General features: G+C 44.2%; 1 protein-coding gene across 1 annotated transcript in view; it reads right to left on the reverse strand.

The window, feature by feature from the left end:
- Window positions 1-18,053, reverse strand: part of HYDIN (HYDIN axonemal central pair apparatus protein) — a 1,819,717-nt gene that overhangs the window by 387,494 nt on the left and 1,414,170 nt on the right. The window contains exon 65 of the mRNA XM_029609235.1: window positions 3,792-3,934. Coding sequence (XP_029465095.1) covers window positions 3,792-3,934 — 143 coding nt within the window. The remainder of the gene's footprint in view (window positions 1-3,791; window positions 3,935-18,053) is intronic.

The raw sequence follows: 18,053 nt of genomic DNA on the forward strand, positions 1-18,053 counted from the left end.
TTTTACTATCCCTGACTAACTAAAACCCCAGGGAGCACAGAGACTGTGGGTGGACCTGCCCCATCTGCTGGAGACAGAGAAAGACTGAGGGGCTGTGGGTGGCACCTTACTATATGTAGGGAGCCCGTCAAGTTTTGCTCTGTCTCCATCTGCTGGTGCGGAGTCACAACCCAGGTGTCTGGACTGATCCGGGTACGTACAGGGAATTTCATTTTTATTTAAAAAAAACAAAAAAAAACAAAAACAGCCTAGTTTGCTCCTCCTTCCATCCCTTTCCATTGCCCTCCCTTTTCATGTCCCCTTGCCACCTCCTTTCCCTCTCTTTCAAAAGATTTAAAAAAATATTCCTGATGGTCCCCTGCCTACCTTCCCTGTGTCCCTGCTGTTAAAAATAAAAAGGAAACTGTCCCTGCTGGCCCCATCCCTTCCCTCAAAGTCTCCCCATGACTAACAAATGTTTAATATTTTTCCCTAAGGGTCTCCCATCTCTCTCTCTCCCAATGTCCCCACTATCTAAAAGAAAAAAAATCTTTCTCCATCAGCTATTGTGGTCTCTGTTATGAAAAAGTCAATAAAAAGTCTCTCCGTGCATCCCCATCCCTGCCTCCTGGTCTCTCAGCTTTAAAAAGATTTAAAAATACATTCTTGTGGCCAGCACCCCTCCCTCCAAGTCTCCCTACTGTCAAAGAAAGAAAAGCCTTACTAGGAGATCTCCTGCTTTGTCAATGCTGTCTGGGAAAGGATAAAGTGGGGGCTGGGAATTCCCCTTCTCTTCTGTTCAGATAAGGATAAGGCCTTTTTTGGACAGGAGGGAGAATCCCCAGTCCCCACCCTACATACCTTCCTGGTCAGCAGGAGGAGAGTACAGGAGGGGGAATTTGAAATTGCAAGTTTTCTCCTGCTAACTTCAGAAGTTAGCTAGATAAAACGTTTACATTAAACATCTTAGTTACAATTGTTTTTTTAAGAAATGCAAGACATAAGAGGATAACTTTAAAATCTGTGCGCACACTCATATACACATATATATGGGTACGTGCAAAACTGCTCTGCTATTTTATATGCACGTATATGATGTACATGTTCTAAAATATGTGTATATATGCCAGAACATGTGAACGCATGTGAAAAAGCGCAAATACATTTTTGCACTTATCCAGATAAATTTCGAGTTATGTGACAAAGTATCGGAAACTATCTGAATAAGTTCAAAGTTATCCAGCTAAGTAGTGACACATATCCAGGCAAATTTCTTAAAATCAGATAGCCAGATAAGTAGCGCCTTTTAGACTTACCCGGTTATCTGATATAGCTTATAAATAGTTTTACTGCTAATTATCCAAATAACTTAGAACTTATCTGGCTAGGTAGTCGCAATGTGTTACTTAGCTGGCTAAGTTGGAATTTACCTGGATAAGTATGCACAATTGGTATACCAGTGTATTTTTACTTCTAATTTTAAAGTTATACGCAAGTAGCTTTAACACACATAAATTAGACACATTCTCCCCCCTTCTCCCCGTAAGTTAGAAAATCTCCCTGCTTACACATGTAAAAGCTAACATGCACATGGCAATGAAATTGCCAGTTTAACCAATTAATCTACCAGTTTTCCCAGTTCGTCTGCAGGTTATTGAGACCCTCCTGGCTCTTCAGTCTAGAATCTTGTGCCCAGTGCAGCACCTTTTCCTGGAGGTGTTTGAGCACCACCGTTTTCTTGGGTAGTATTGTGATGGCTGTGATAGCTAGGATTTTGGCTGGCTACACAATATGTTGTGGTGCTTCGGGAATATCCACTGGCTCAAAGGAGCACAAGAGAGCATCTGCCCTTTGGTTCTTCTCTGCTGGCTGGCATGTCAGCTGGAAATCAAAGCGATTAAAAAATCGCCTGTTTAGGGTTTAACCTAGTGGTGGAAGCACTAGGCAGACTAAGACCATCACTTAGGGCACCACTGGTTGGGGAAGGCATTGGCATGGTCTCTCCCTCTTCCCGCTCATGTGGCTGGAAGAGAATGTGCCATGGCGCAGTCCCGCATGGGCGGGAAGAGGGAGAGCCCATGCTGATGTCAATGTAGGTGGGAAAAAGAAGAGCGCACCCTCGCCGTGCTGTAATGAAGAGCAGGAAGAGCAGCAGCAGCTGACCAGCATGGTCCCACCCACTCAGGAAGCCGTAATGTCGGCCTTGGTTCCTGCTTGGCTGTAGGAAGCTGCGCAGGAGGCAGATAAGCATCAGTCTCCGCAGGCCTGAAGAAAGAGGAAGAGCACTGTGGGCTGCGAGCCTGAAGGACGAGGCTATTGCTGTTGGCCTTGTACTGCTAGGGGAGGGGAAGTGAGTGAGAGATCATTTTCGAGTGTGTGTATGAGAGAGGGCATGTGTGTGCATATGTCGGAGAGGGCATGTGTGTGCATATGTCGGAGAGGGCATGTGGGTGCATGTATGAGAGGGCACTGGGTGCTTGTATAAGAAAGAGGTCATGACAGTGTGTGTGTTTATATGAGAAAGAAAGCAATTCTGTGTGTATGTGCATGTATGAGAGAGGGTATGTATGTGCATGTATGAGGGCATGTGTGTGTGCCAGTATAAGAGAGAAAGCATGTCTGTGTCTGTGTGTGCGTGCATGTGTGTATGAGAGGGCATATGTATGTATGTGAGAGCAAGCATGTGTATATATAAGAGACAGACACAATAAAGTTTATGAGTAACAACCCCTCTCCTCTCCCCCTGCTAATCTACAACAATCTCAGGGCATCTGGAATTCAAAAGATCCCAGGTATGGACAGCAGGTGATTTTTTAAATCTTTATTAATTTAAATTATTGGATGCTCTCTGATATGTCTGTTGTTTTTAAATAGTTTATTGGTATTTTGAAAATTTGTATAACTTTTAAATTACTGGATGTTTTTCTGTTCGTCAGCTGTTATGAAATATTCTTTTTATTAGTAGGCTTTTACTCTATTGATAATTATATTTCTTGATTTATTGTTTAATGTTAAATTAAGGGAGGATGTGATGGCGGGGGGGGGGGGGGGGGCAGCAGGCTGTAAATTTCACCTAGGTGCCTAATAATCTTGCACTGGCCCAGGAGGAGACTTTGTATTGGTGGGTGTGAATATGTACTAGAAAGGCTTTAGTAGTGATAGAGAAGAAAACTGCATGAAAGGCTGTAGTTGTTTATAGGATGAATGAAATAACAACATTTTGGAACCCAAGTAATGAGAAGACTGTGGATCAACAACAGACAACAGCTCCATCCCCCATGCTCAGAATCAAAAGGTAATACCAGCTTTCCCTGCCCCCTGTCCTCAAGTTTGGCAGGGTGTCCAGTAACAGTCCATGGAAAAGTTGGCCTGCAGCTGTGATTCCAGGACTTGGGACTTAGCTGAGGCTATAGTGAGGGTTTATATCAGGGAGCTGTCACTTATAGCAGGATGGGAGCAAAGAGAGTGCTGGAGTCAGGGAAGAAGGAAGGGGAGGAATGCTGGGGTCATTCCTGGAGAGAAGAAAAGTGGTGATAGTGATGGCAGAGAAAAAGTGTGGATTAGCAGGGAAAGGACAGAACAGAGAAAATCAAGATGCATTATTCTTTCCCCCTGCTAATCAACAGCAATCTCAGGGCAACCACAAGTCAAAAGTTCCTAGGTATGGGGATCAGCATGTTTGTGTTATACTCTTCAATTAATGAAGCACTCACACTAAAGTGAGCTTACCAACTATCAACTTATCAGCTAGCAGAAAACTTATTACTCAATCTACTACACAGATCAGAGAAAAAAAAAACGACTATGTATACCTGTGGGTGGAAGCGCAGAGGTGTTTCAGCAGGCCATTCAAACCTCATTGCATCTACCTGGCTATGATTGGTCATTGTGAAAATCACCTCATAAGGTTTGCCAACATGACAGTCACCAAACTGGATATGATCCATACGGGTAGCTGGATAAAGAGAGTAAAGAAGTATCATTAATAAAACTACACAACATACCTTTAACTAGTACAATATATCCATATACCAGTGGCAACTGCCCGATCTCTAAAAACATGGCAATCAATACACCTGTAGAACTGTGCAAATGGTACTATTGTTCATTTAAGTGAAAAGTGTCCTCATTTGTAACAGGGATGTAACATATACAAAATAATGAGAGTACTATAAATTCATAACACACTATAAAACAATTAGGGCCAGCGCACACAAATCTACGCCCGATTTTATAACATGTGCTTTCCCACAGGATTTCCCATTTTGATGGTGTCGAAAGAAACAAACAATTGAGTGGATTTCCTGTGGGCCGACGTGTGGTCTAGATAGAAGGCTAGGGCACGTTTGCAGTCCAAAGAATGCAGAGCCTGTTCTCCTAGGTTGGAATGGGGCCTGGGAAAAAAGGTAGGTAGGATGATGGATTGATTAATATGAAATTCTGATACTACTTTGGTAAAAATTTAGGGTGAGTGCGGAGCACTACCCTGTCATGCAGAATTTTAGTGTAAGGCGGATAAGTAACTAAAGCCTGCAACTCACTAACTCTGCGAGCGGAGGTAACAGTGAGAAGAAAAACTACTTTCCAGGTGAGATAGCAGAGATCACAAGAGTGGTGAGGCTCAAATGCAGGTTTCATTAGCTGCCCCACAACCACGTTCAGGTCCCAAGCAGGGGCCGCAAGGCTCAGTGGAGGTTTTAAGTGGAGCAAGCCTCTCATGAAGCGTGTTACTAAGTGTTGTGTTGAAATAGCAACATCCCCCATGCCCTTATGAAACGCGGCTACCGCGCTGACATGCACCCTGATGAAGGATGTTTTCAGGCCTGACTCTGACAGGTGCCAGAGATAGTTCAGAAACTTTGCCTTGGAACAAGTGAAGGGGTCTATAGACATGGAAGTGCACCAGATTGTAAACCTCTTCCATTTAGAACGATAAGACCTTCTCGTGGAAGGCTTTCGTGAAGCTACCAGGACTCGGGACACCGACTCTGAAAGATTAAGAGTTGGAGTATTAACCTTTCAACATCCAGGCAGTCAGAGATAGGGCCTGGAGGTTGGGGTGGCGCAGGTATCCATCGTTCTGAGTTAACCGAAGAGGATCCATCCCAGAGGAATGTGCTGGTGTACTGATAGGTCCTGGAGGATTGGGAACCACACTTGGCGTGGCCAGAGAAGGGCTATCAGAATCATTTTGCCCTTGTCCCTCCGTAACTTCATGAGAGTCTTCGATATGAGTGTAAGTGGAGGGTACGCATAGAGGAGACCGCTGGCCCACGAGAGTTTGCGAGTGGTGGCTGCGAGATAGAGAGCAGACGTTTTCTACTTTGCGGTTGTGGACTGATGCAAAGAGGTCTAGGTGAGGGTAACCCCCAACGTTGGAAATTGTGTCCGCTACCATGGGGTGAGAGACCACTCGTGCTGATGAAAATGTGCGACTAAACTTGTCCGCCATCACATTGTCCCACGCTCGGCAAGTAGGTGGCTGTGAGATACATCGAGTGGGAAAGGGCCCACACCCATATCTGTGCAGCTTCCTGACACAGGAGGTAGGAGCCCGTTCCCCCTTGCTTGTTGATGTACCACATCTGGCACAATAACTCAAGGAGAACTTATAGATCCCCTCTATCAATATACAACCCAACACACATAGGGAATCCTAAAATTATTAACACAGTTATTAAATTTGACCTTCTATCATCAATAAATTTTCATCAAGTTTATTGTTCCATTCCCACAAATGTACACATTTTATTATATTATATTAAACATTGAATACACACAATGTCTTAAATACACAATTGTATAGTAATTACATAGTACCCATCATCATGAACATATATCATATATTACAGTAAATTTAACAGTAAATTTGATACACTCATAGTACGGACATGTCCTAGGTGCTAATAACCCATAACCACAACCCTAACCCCATAATAGCATATAGTCACATTCACTCATCATAAAAATTACATACCCCATAAAATATCACAGTACCATTTATAATGATCTTATCAATGTCATCTAGTGATGAATGTAATCTCTAAATCTTCATCAAAGAGAATTTTATCAGAAAAATGTTTTTACATCAATCACCCGATACTTCTAGATCTTCATCCACAAACTTTTTTGCACTGATCCCTCTCATATTCTTGTATTCCTTCTCCAGTGATGCTTCTAGATCTTCATCAGGAAAGAAAATTTTTTCTTCAATCACCAGATACTTCTAGATCTTCACCAACAAGAATTTTTGCACTAATCACCCGACAAGGCACCTTGTTTCACCCCTAATCAGGCTTCTTCAGGGGATTCTTACAACGTTTCCTAATTCCAACTGTGCACCGTTCTAAATGATCGCATCTCTGAAATACATGCACACCATAGAATCTATCATTATTCCATCAAAAACTTTACCCATTTTTAAAGTGAACCAACAATATAATATAACTTACTACCTATTGCATGTAATCACCACATGTCCGGACCACAATGTCCCCACTTTTCAAATGCATCTATAACACAAACAAATGAATAAAATATTACTTAACCAACACTAAGAATCACAGATCTTCACAATGTTCTGTTATATATACATACCGGAGCATATCCACTTTACTACCCATAACTGTTTAATAGATGTTCAAACCGGCGAACCACACAACCATCATGGAGCTCAATCTTTCTGAAAACATATAAAAAATGTTTTCATCATCTCACCTTAAACCACCACTGATTCTCACCATCTACATTCTCCACCTTATACCACACACAATTTACCTTCTCAAAATGCATTGGTTACAACATTGTATGTAGTGGTGTTATCATTCGTTGGATGTATTTGAAACGGAGAGGTAGTCAGCGGAGTGGCGGCTGTGAGCGGTTGTGCGTTCGTTTGGTGGAAATTTTGAGAAGGTAAATTGTGTGTGGTATAAGGTGGAGTATGTAGATGGTGAGAATCAGTGGTGGTTTAAGGTGAGATGATGAAAGGTTTTTTTATATGTTTTCAGAAAGATTGAGCTCCATGGTGTTGTGTGGTTCGCTGGTTTGAACATCTATTAAACAGTTATGGGTAGTAAAGTGGATATGCTCCGGTATGTATATATAACAGAACATTGTGAAGATCTGTGATTCTTAGTGTTGGTTAAGTAATATTTTACTCATTTGTTTGTATTTATAGATGCATTTGAATAGTGGGGACATTGTGGTCCGGACATGTGATGATTACATGCAATATGTATTAAGTTATATTATATTGTTGGTTCACTTTAAAAATGGGTAAAGTTTTTGATGGAATAATGATAGATTCTATGGTGTGCGTATATTTCAGAGACCCGATCATTTAGAACGGTGCACGGTTGGAATTAGGAAACATTGTAAGAATCCCCTGAAGAAGCCCGATTAGGGGTGAAACAAGGTGCCTTGTCGGGTGATTAGTGCAAAAATTCTTGTTGGTGAAGATCTAGAAGTATCGGGTGATTGAAGAAAAATTTTTCTTTGCTGATGAAGATTTAGAAGCATCACTGGAGAAGGAATACAAGAATATGAGAGGGTTCAGTGCAAAAATACTTTTGTGGATGAAGATCTAGAAGTATCGGATGATTGATATAAACTTTTTTTCTGATAAAATTCTTTGATGAAGATTTAAGGATTACATTCATCACTAGATGACATTGATAAGATCATTATAAATGGTACTGTGATATTTTATGGGGTATGTAATTTTTATGATGAGTGAATGTGACTATATGCTATTATTATGGGGTTAGGGTTGTGGTTATGGGTTATTAGCACCTAGGACATGTCCGGACTATGCGTGTATCAAATTTACTGTTAAATTTACTGTAATATATGATATATGTTCATGATGATTGGTAATATGTAATTGCTATACAATTGTGTATTTAAGACATTATGTGTATTCAATGTTTAATATAATATAATAAAATGTGTACATTTGTGGGAATGGAACAATAAACTTGATGAAAATGTATTGATGATAGAAGGTCACATTTAATAACTGTGTTAATAATTTTAGGATTCCCTATGTGTGTTGATGTACCACATCGCCACCAGATTGTCGGTTTGAATCAGGATGACTTTGTTTTGAAAGGCGATCCTGAAAACCTTGAGGGCATATCTGATCGCCCGAAGCTCCAGGAAATTAATCTGATGTTTGGCTTCCTCTGGAGATCAGGTTCCCTGGGACTGTAGGTCGCCGACATGAGCGCCCCACCCTAGGTTGGAGGCATCTGTCGTCAAGGTAATTTGAGGTTCTGGAGCCTGAAATGGAAGGCATTGAAGTAGATTGGAGTGTTGTATCCACCAGGCGAGCAACAGGCGGAGCTGTGTGGTAATGTGAACAATGCTGGACATTGGTTGACAAGCTTGAACCCACTGGGATTTTATGGTCCACTGCATTACTCTCATGGCTAGGCGGGCCCTTGGAGTGACATGCACCGCGGACACCATGTGACCCAGCAGTATGAGAAAGTGACAAGCAGTTGAGGATACTCGAGTCTGTAGATGATGCGCCAGAGAGGCCAGGGTGAAAACCCTATCCTGATGGAGGAAGCTTTCACCTGTATAGTGTTTAGGTCAGCCCCTATTAGGGATGTGCAGCAGGGACTGATTCGTCCCACTCGGTATTCGGATTCGTCGGGACCCAAATCCATTGCATCCGTTATCGGGGGACCCCGATCCGTTCATTAGCTAGATATGTATTAGTTTCCCAAAAAAACCCCATCCCAACCCTTTAAATTTAATTAACTACAACCCCCCACCCTCCTGACCCCCCAAGACTTGCCAAAAGTCCCTGGTGGTCCAGCGGGGGTCCTGGAGCGATCTCTTACACTCGGGCCGTCTGCTGCCAGCATTCAAAATGATGCCGATAGCCTTTGCCCTTACTATGTCACAGGAGCTATCGGCGCCATTTGGAATACTGGCAGCCGACAGCCCGAGTGCAGGAGGTCGCTCCAGGACCCCCGCTGGACCTCCAGGGACTTTTGGCAAGTCTTGGGGGGTCAGGAGGGTGGGGGTTTATTCGTTAATGATACATTGTATTTGTGGGGGTTCGCCATTCATTTTGTGACCCCCATGAATACAACGAACATGGCATATACGTTGTGGATTGCCAATACGTTGCAAACGAATGCACACCTCTAGCCCCTATAAAGGATAGGGTTTGGGATGGAACTATCTTGGATTTGGGATAGTTGATTAGAAACCCTAGGGAGATCAGGGTATGGAGAGTGAGACGCAAGGATGCCAATGCGGCTTGTTGAGTCAGAGCCCTTATCAACCAATCGTCGAGATAAGGGTAGACATGGACACCCTGACTCTTTAGGAAGGCTGCAACTACCACGAGGCACATGGTAAAGACTCATGGAGCTGACGCTAGTCTGAATGGTAGTATACGGTACTGGAATTGGCAAGGGCTGACCAGGAATCGCAGGAATTTGCAATGAGATGGAATAATTGAGATGTGTGTGTATGCGTCTTGGAGATCCAGAGAGCACAGCCAATCCCCAATTTGTAGAAGAGAAAGTAGAGAGCCCAAGGTTACCATCTTGAACTTTTCCCTTTGTAGATATTTGTTTAGGATGTGATCCAGGATTGGACGAACACCCCCTGACTTTTTTTGAGATGAGGAAATACCGGGAATAGAACCCCTGCCCCTGTTGGGAGAGGGGCACTGGTTCTATTGCCCGGGACTGGAGGAGGATTGAAACCTCCGTTCTAGAAGGGGAGAGTGATCAGACAATCCCCACGTCAGCGGAGGTGGGGAGTCCGCCCGGTACAGTCAGGAAGTTGAGGTGATAACCCTGAGTGACTACCGCAAGCATCCACTGATCGGTGGTGGCTCTGTGCCAAATGTTGGTGAAGTGGCACAATCGACTGCCGACCGGTACAGATGGAAGAGGAGGCTTGGGAAGCCGAAGGATAATATCTTCTTGGTTTGTAGGCCAGCTGCTTAGAGTCTCGCCTGAATGTCCTCTTGGAAGTGGACGAGAAATCAGCAGGCACTGAAGAAAGTTGACGCAGCGTTTCATGGTGGCCCTTTAGCTGTGCCACAGAGGTACAGGGCAGGTCAGTCAACCTGTCCTGTACCTCTGGTCTTAGGTTGGAGGATTTCAACCAGGCCCATCTTCTTGCACTAATCCCCGCTGTGGGACACCCTAGAGGCAGTGTCAAATATATCGTTCGCAGCGCGGACCCTCATGCTTGCCCTGCATCCAGGCCTTTTTGAGCCAGAGCATTAAGTTCATCCTGGAACTGGTCAGGTAAGATTCAGAGAAATCATGGATCTTCTTAAAGGGTTCTGTTATACTGGGTCATGTATAACTGGTAGGAAGTAATGCGAGATATAAGCATTGAGCCATGAAAGACCCATCTGCCAAAAGCAGCTGGGATTTTTGCTCCCTTCCCTGGAGGTATGAAGGAATGAGGTTTGGAACGCCGTGCTTTTTCTTCGGGCTGATTCCACAACCACCAAGTGATGATCCAGTTGTGATCTTTGAAACCCAGGTAGCTGACCTGTACAAGATAGGTGAAAAAACTATAACACTGATAGAACTATATTGGGATTAAAAGATATACAACCAGACCTCATATATAAAGTTTGAGAGTTTTTTTTGGAATTACTCTCACCAAAGAATTACCCACATTTTCTGTACGAAATTGATATATATATATTGTGGGTTCTTCAATGTTTCAATCATTGGTCATGGCTGTATCGATCTTGCCACAAAAGTTTTTTTTAAAGTTTTTTTGTTTTTAAAGATTTTTTTCAATAATAGCATTTTGTGTTCAATAAATGCTATTTTCTTTTTATGCATTGAGTGACCGCAGCAATTGGTTATATCACTTATCTTTTATCTTGAGTAACCGAAAACGCTGAGAGGTAGTTGTTGCGCCCGACACGACTCGTGTTTCTTTATTGCTTCATCAGGGCATTTCATTTTGCTCAGCAATTCTATGCTGTCACCCGCAAAGTCACGTCTCCCAACAAATGATCCTCCCTAAGTGTACAAGATAGGTGGCATCTGTCTTACGGTTGACAGGTGGAACCAAGCCTGGGTGCTCCAATTCCTCTTAGAAGATCAATTAGGATTTCATGAATAGGAATAGACATGATTTCCTTAGGAGCATCAAGGAACTGGAGTACTTCCAGCATCTTGTGCCTTGAATCCTCTTCTGTCTGAAGCTGAAATGGAATTGTCTCAGACATTTCTTTAATGAAGTTAATAAATGACAGATCCTCTGGAGGAGAATGCCTTCTTTCTTCAGGAAGAGAGGACTCTGAAGGCAGATCATCTGTATCCTGGTAAGAATCATCAGTCCAAGGATCATAAGGTTGATCACCAGCTCCTCGAGTATCTTCAGAGGGCAGAAATGGCATTCATTATTTATTTATTTATTTATTTATTTATTTATTTATTTATTTATTTAGCATTTTTATGTACCGATATTCATGTAAAAATTACACATCACTTCGGTTTACATTAGAACGTGAACTAGCATGTAAGAATGCATTATATTACAACAAGGGATACATTAACTGGGATAACCGGGCGAATAAAATGATGGGCTCTTATCTAGGGCTGGAGAATAAGGAGGAGAACAAATTGACTGTACCTAGTGTACCTGAACACTGTGCAGAGTCTTGTGTCTAGGGAGACTTCATCAACTGAAAGGGACTTGTTAATAGGGTATCTAACGTGGGCTAGTCTTCTGTAGGGTGGAGGAGAGTTGTGAGCATGTCTTTTAGTGGAGGAGGTTTGAAGCGGAAAAGGATCAGATGGATTAAGGGAAAGCTTGCTTGAACAGCCAGGTTTTGAGTCTTTTTGAAGGTGGTCAGGCATTGTTCGCGTCGAAGATCGATTTCCGAAGATTATTCCCGAAGGGCCAGGCCTAGGCATTGACGGCATCGGAAGAGGCACTGACGGCATCAATGGAGGCACCGATGGCATCGATGGTGGCACCGATGGAACCGGCAACATCGATGGATGAGTCGGTGGCAGAATTCCAGTCGGCAGTATGGGTATCGGTGTTTCTTCTTCGCCTTCCGATGACAAAGGTATCGGCGTCGAAGGAAGAGGACATACCGGTGTCCTTGGTTCCAGCGGTGGAAGGGCACCGATCAATGCATCCAGTCTACCCAGTAGCGGTGCGAGCGCCATGGGAATCGGATCGGTGACTGGCTCGGGGCACCGGTACTGGCGTCGATGGAGGCTGGAATCTCTGCAGTGCTTTTTCGATGGCCTCTTAGATCATCCGATCCAATTCCTCACAAAGCCTGGGGCATGTAACCCCAGTTCCGGAGTAGGAGGCAATAGAGGCGTAGCTGGAGGGTCCATCGGTAAAAGTGGAGTCGCGGCTCCCTGCACCAATGAATGTGGGGAACGCCTGGTGACCCAGTCACAGAGGAGGGATGGGGCCTTCTCTGGATGGGAATTTCTTTGTTGGTGGCTCTGTCGACACCGATGCCGAGGGCTTGCCTGGATCAGCGGACTGAGCCTTCCGATGCCGGTTTCGATGTTTTTCACGATGTCCTCCTCGGTCCTTCTCCTGAGGCGATGAGGAAGAAGTCTACACCTTCGGAGTAGTCGATGCCGGTCGGGCAGCACTGGTGTCCCGCTGCTAGCGAGAGGTCGATGGTACCGGCTCAGACGAAGTTGAAGCAGTCGATGGAGTCGGGGATTTTCAATGAAAAAGAAACTCCTTCTTTTCTAAGCGGGTGTTGCGTCCGTCAGTCACAGATGGCTGCAACCGCTCTGCCTTACCTCTTTTCTTCCCTTCTCTCTCTCCTTGGGCAAGATGGCTGCCTCTGGTGCCGAGGGTCTCAGCGTCTCCAACCTAGCATGGGCGTCCCAGTCTGCCATGCTCACTCCCGTGGCCTCCTAGAGAACGCGCACGCACACATCTCCTACGCTCAAATACACATCATGGCGGGAACCTCTGGGGCGGCCCCACGACATGACATCAATAGTTCCGGGTATATCAAGCTTCCGTTTCGCTACCACCTTTGAGTTAGCAAGGACTTCGGTTTAGCTACTCTGATTGCTCTAAGCTGCACACTTAGACGCTGCTTTCACTCCAAGGGCCTCGCTCCTCAAGAAGCTCTAGACACCCGCTCCTCGGGGGTCTCTCGCTTCCAACTACCCTTCGGGGCCTCTACTAATTAAGACAACTGCTCCTCGGGGGTCTTTCTCTCTCTTCTCCATTTCAGGATATCGGACTATCAGGTACTTCGCTCCTCGAGGGCCTACCAGCCTATGTATCCTGCACCACGGACCTTCGGTCCCACCATTTCATCATCAGGAAGACGCCTGCATTCCTGTGAGTACCTCTACGATCTGGTGCTCCAGCTCCACCTACCAGCCACGGCGTTACCTGCACTGCGGGCTCCCGCCTATCATGAACATCTGGGTGAGATTATACATCCGAGTCTGTTGAACGTATTGGCACCTCGTGGATCTCAGTGCCTTACCTTCCTGCCTACATCATCCATTTACAGCAGTACAATAAAGCCTCTATCCATACTTTGACTGCTATCTGAGTTCAGCCTATCGCTGTGGTTCCCCACGGGGCCCGTCCCCGAGGGCAGAGTCATCTCCACACCGACCAAGGGTCCACAATGCCACAAACACAACAGCAGGTTTTACAGCCCTTCGGCATCATTTGGGCACATTTGGTGCAAGTTAGGGTATCATGGCCGGACCCCAAGCACAATACACAAACTCTATGCGGGTCTGTGTTGGACATTGTCCGAGGACAATCGGGGCACCGACGAAAACCCGACGCCATGGCTTCGACAAAAATTTAGCCACAGTGCGGTCGATGGCCGGTAGGCCCCGAAGGGAAAACTCGACGGGAATTGACCGCAAACGAGGGTAAAGCCTTACCATTCGACCGCGGAGTATGGATATTGATAGGGGGATCCCTATGGGGTAGAAGTTTTTGAAAATTTTTAAAGAAGTTCCGTGAGGAAAATTCCTGTCAGGAATCTCTAGAGAGCTCCTTAACCCGTGTGGCTACTGCTGCGTGGAAAAAAAGAGACTGAAGGGGGACCCCTGCTGGATGCACGGTTAGTGCCATGCTGGGCATGCCCAGTAGGTGCCAGTCCAAGTTCTAGAAACTTTGACAAAAGTGTTCCGTGACTGAGCTCCATCCTGTGATGTCACCCATATGTGAGGACTACCATCCTGCTTGTCCTGTGAGAATCAGTTGGACCGTTAGATAATCAAGGGGTTAAAGGGGCACTTAGGGAAGATAAGGCAATCGCAGAAAGATTAAGCAATTTCTTTGCTTCGATGTTTACTGAAGAGGATGTTGGGCAGATACCTGTTACGCCCGTCGGTCGCAGATGGCTGCGACCTCTCATGCTCACCTCTTTCTTTGCTGCGCCATCGATTCTAGGAAGAATGGAGGCCTCCACCAGCCACCACCGACCTACCTGGCGTTCCCGGGTCGGCGTGGGTGATGCCGACCACCATCTTGTTTCAGGAATCACCTAAGCCCGCGTGCAAGGGCCATCTTTGTACACATCATGGCGAGAACCTCAGGGGGCATCCCCTCGTATGATGTCACCCTCGTTGCTGTACTTAAGCTGACCGGCCCTGTACTTCTACGAGTTAGCAAGGAGTTCCCTCGTTGCTGAATTCGCTCCAATCTTGAACTTTCCGGTTCCAGATCCCTCGTTTGGGTGTACGAATGCTCTGGGTACCCGCTCTTCGGGGGCCCTTCCGCGTTCCTGGCTATCTGCTCCTCGGAGGGCCTTCCTGCCTTAGACTACTACATACTGTCCCACTTCCCAGGACATTCTCCTGGAATTACCTCTTGTGAGTTATTTACTATGGACTTCAACGATACCAAGCCTTACTGAGATTCTCTATGGTGAACTCCGTGCCTCGGGCCACTACCATATTTTCCTCAATACGAGTCGCTCCGGTATACCCTGTGATGCAGATTATTGCCGCACCATCTATAGGATCCACCATGGGTTCCTGCACCTCAGACTACTTCATCATCACAACTGAACAGACATCCTCGGCGTACCCCGCTCTGCAGGCCACTACCGGATCTGCACATCTCAGGTAATTGCTACACTTCTGAAGAGACTTCCTGGTGTACCCCTCTCTGTGGGCCACTACCGGATCTTCACATCGGAGGTATCACTTTGGGTATACCCCTCTGCTCTGAACTGTAGTTTAACTACACCTCCGCTCCATGGGCTCTGCTTTTCCTTCCTTCATAATAAAGTCTCTACCTTACAGCTGTGTCCTATGCCACTGAGACCACGCCTACCAACGGTGAGGCTCACAGGGCTCCTCCCTGTGGGCTGAGACACCTCTCACCTCAGCCCAGGGTTCACACTCTTACAAAAAATAACAATACCCATTCTGGAGATGGCTTTCAAGGGTAATGTTTCAGATGAACTGAACCAAATAACGGTGAACATGGAAGATGTAGTAGGACAGATTGACAAACTGAAGAGCAGTAAATCACATGGACCAGATGGCATACACCCAGGGTTCTAAAAGAACTAAAAAATGAAATTTCAGAACTATTTCAATTACTTTGTAACCTATCATTAAAATCATTCATTGTACCTGAAAATTGGAAGATGGCCTAAGTAACCCCGATATTTAAAAAGAGCTCCAGGAGTGATCCGGGTCACTATAGACCGGTGAGCTTGACTTCAGTGCTGGGAAAAATCGTGGAAACTGTTATAAGGAATAAAATCACAAAACGTTTAGATAGACATGGTTTGATGGGACACAGCCTGTAACATGGATTTACCCAAGGGAAGTCTTGCCTCACAAATCTCCTACATTTTTTTGAAGGGGTGAATACACATGTAGACAAACGTGAACTGGTAGATGTGGTGTATTTGGATTTTCAGAAGGTGTTTGACAAAGTCCCGCATGAGAGACTTTTAAGAAAACTAAAAAGTCATGGGATAGGAGGCGATGTCCTTTTGAGGATTACAAGCTTTTTAAAATACAGGAAACAGAGAGTAGAATTAAATGGTCTGGTTTCACAGTGGAAAAAGATAAACAGTGGAGTGCATCAGGGATCTGTACTGGTCGGGTGCTTTTTAATATATTTATAAATGGAAAGGGGTATGACGAGTGAGGTGATCAAATTTGAGGGTGACAAAAAATTATGCAGAGTAGTTAAATCTCAGGCGCACTGCAATAAATTGCAGGAGGACCTTGCGAGACTGGAGGATTAGGCTTCCAAATGGCAGATGAAATTTAATGTAGACAAGTGCAAAGTGATGCATATAGGGTAAAATAACCCTTGCTGTAATTACACAATTGGGCCGATACAGTACAGTGCGCTCCGACGGAGCGCACTGTTAACCTGCCACTGGACACGCATTTTCCCTTACCCCTTATTCAGTAAGGGGCGAAAAACGCGCGTCCAACCCGCTGAACCTAATAGCACCCTCAACATGCAAATGCATGTTGATGGCCCTATTAGGTATTCGCGTGCGATTCAGAAAGTAAAATATGCAGCCAAGCCACACATTTTACTTTCAGAAATTAGCGCCTACCCAAAGGTAGGCGCTAATTTCTTCGGGCACGGGAAAGTGCACAGAAAAGCAGTAAAAATTGCTTTTCTGTGCACCCTCCGACTTAATATCATGGCGATATTAAGTTGGAGGTCCCGAAGAGTAAAAAAAAGTAAAAAAAAAAAAGAAAAAAAATTTTGAAGTCAGCCGGTGGCTGTCAGCGGGCTTGAGAACCGACGCCGGCAAAATTGAGCATCGGCTGTCAAACCCGCTGACAGCTGCCGCGGACTTTACTGAATCGGCCCGGATGTTAGGTTCTATCTTAGGAATTACCACCCAGGAAAGATCTAGGCATCATAGTGGATATTACATTGAAATCGTCAGCTCAGTGTGCTGTGGCGATCAAAAAAGCAAACAGAATGTTAGGAATTATTAGGAAGGGAATGGCAAATAAAATGATGGATGTCATAATGCCTCTGTATCACTCTATGGTGAAACTACATCTTGAATACTGTGTGCAATTCTGGTCGCTGCATCTCAAAAAAGATATAGTTGCACTGGAAAAAGTGCAGAGAATAGCAACCAAAATGATAAGGGGCATGGAATGGCTGCCCTAGGAGGAAAGGCTAAGGAAGTTAGGGCTGTTCAATCTGGAGAAGAGTCAACTGAGGAGGAATATGATAGAGGTCTATAAAATCAGGAAAGGACTTGAACAAGTTAATGTAAATTGGTTATTTACTCTCTCAGATAACAGAAGGACTAGGGGGCACGCCATTTATTTATTTATTTAGAAACTTTTATATACCGGTATTAGTGGGGACATCATACCGGTTCACATATTAACTGAAGGCTTGGAAAATACATTTCAACAGGGAAGAAAAACTGGGCGGGGGGTTAACCAGAGGCAGTATGGAAAGAATAGATTAAAAACAAGAAATCATAACAAGAAGATAACAATTTACAAAGTAATTAACTCCTTAAATATTAGTTCCTTAAATATTAGTTAGCAAATAGCTCATTTAAAACAAATCGAAGAAAATTCTTTTAAACTCAGCGCATAGTTAAGCTCTGAAATTCATTGCCAGAGGATGTGGTTATGGAGTTAGTGTAACTGGGTTTAAAAAAGGTTTGGATAAGTTCCTAGAAGAAAAATCCATAAACTGCTATTAATTAATAAGCAATAGAAGCTTGAGAAATTTTTAATGTTTGGGTACTTGCGACTTGGATTGGCCACTGTTGGAAACAAGATACTGGGCTTGATGGACCCTTTGTCTGACCCAGTATATCATATCTTATATTCATATTATTAAATTATATGAAGTGTTTATTTTATATGATGCAATATTTTTTTCCTTAATGTATTTTATATGTAATTGTATTCACTTTAAATTATGTTTTAATTTTTATGTTTTATGATTATTTGAATTTATTATGGCAATATTTTAATCCACCTTGATATCCTTGATGAAGGAGGATATATCAAATTAATAAATCAAGTTAAATCAGATTTTTTGGCAGTATATCAGCACTTGTCCATCTAAGTAATGCTTTTCAG

Source organism: Rhinatrema bivittatum, chromosome 7 (assembly GCF_901001135.1).
Source record: "Rhinatrema bivittatum chromosome 7, aRhiBiv1.1, whole genome shotgun sequence".
Lineage (NCBI taxonomy): Eukaryota > Metazoa > Chordata > Amphibia > Gymnophiona > Rhinatrematidae > Rhinatrema > Rhinatrema bivittatum.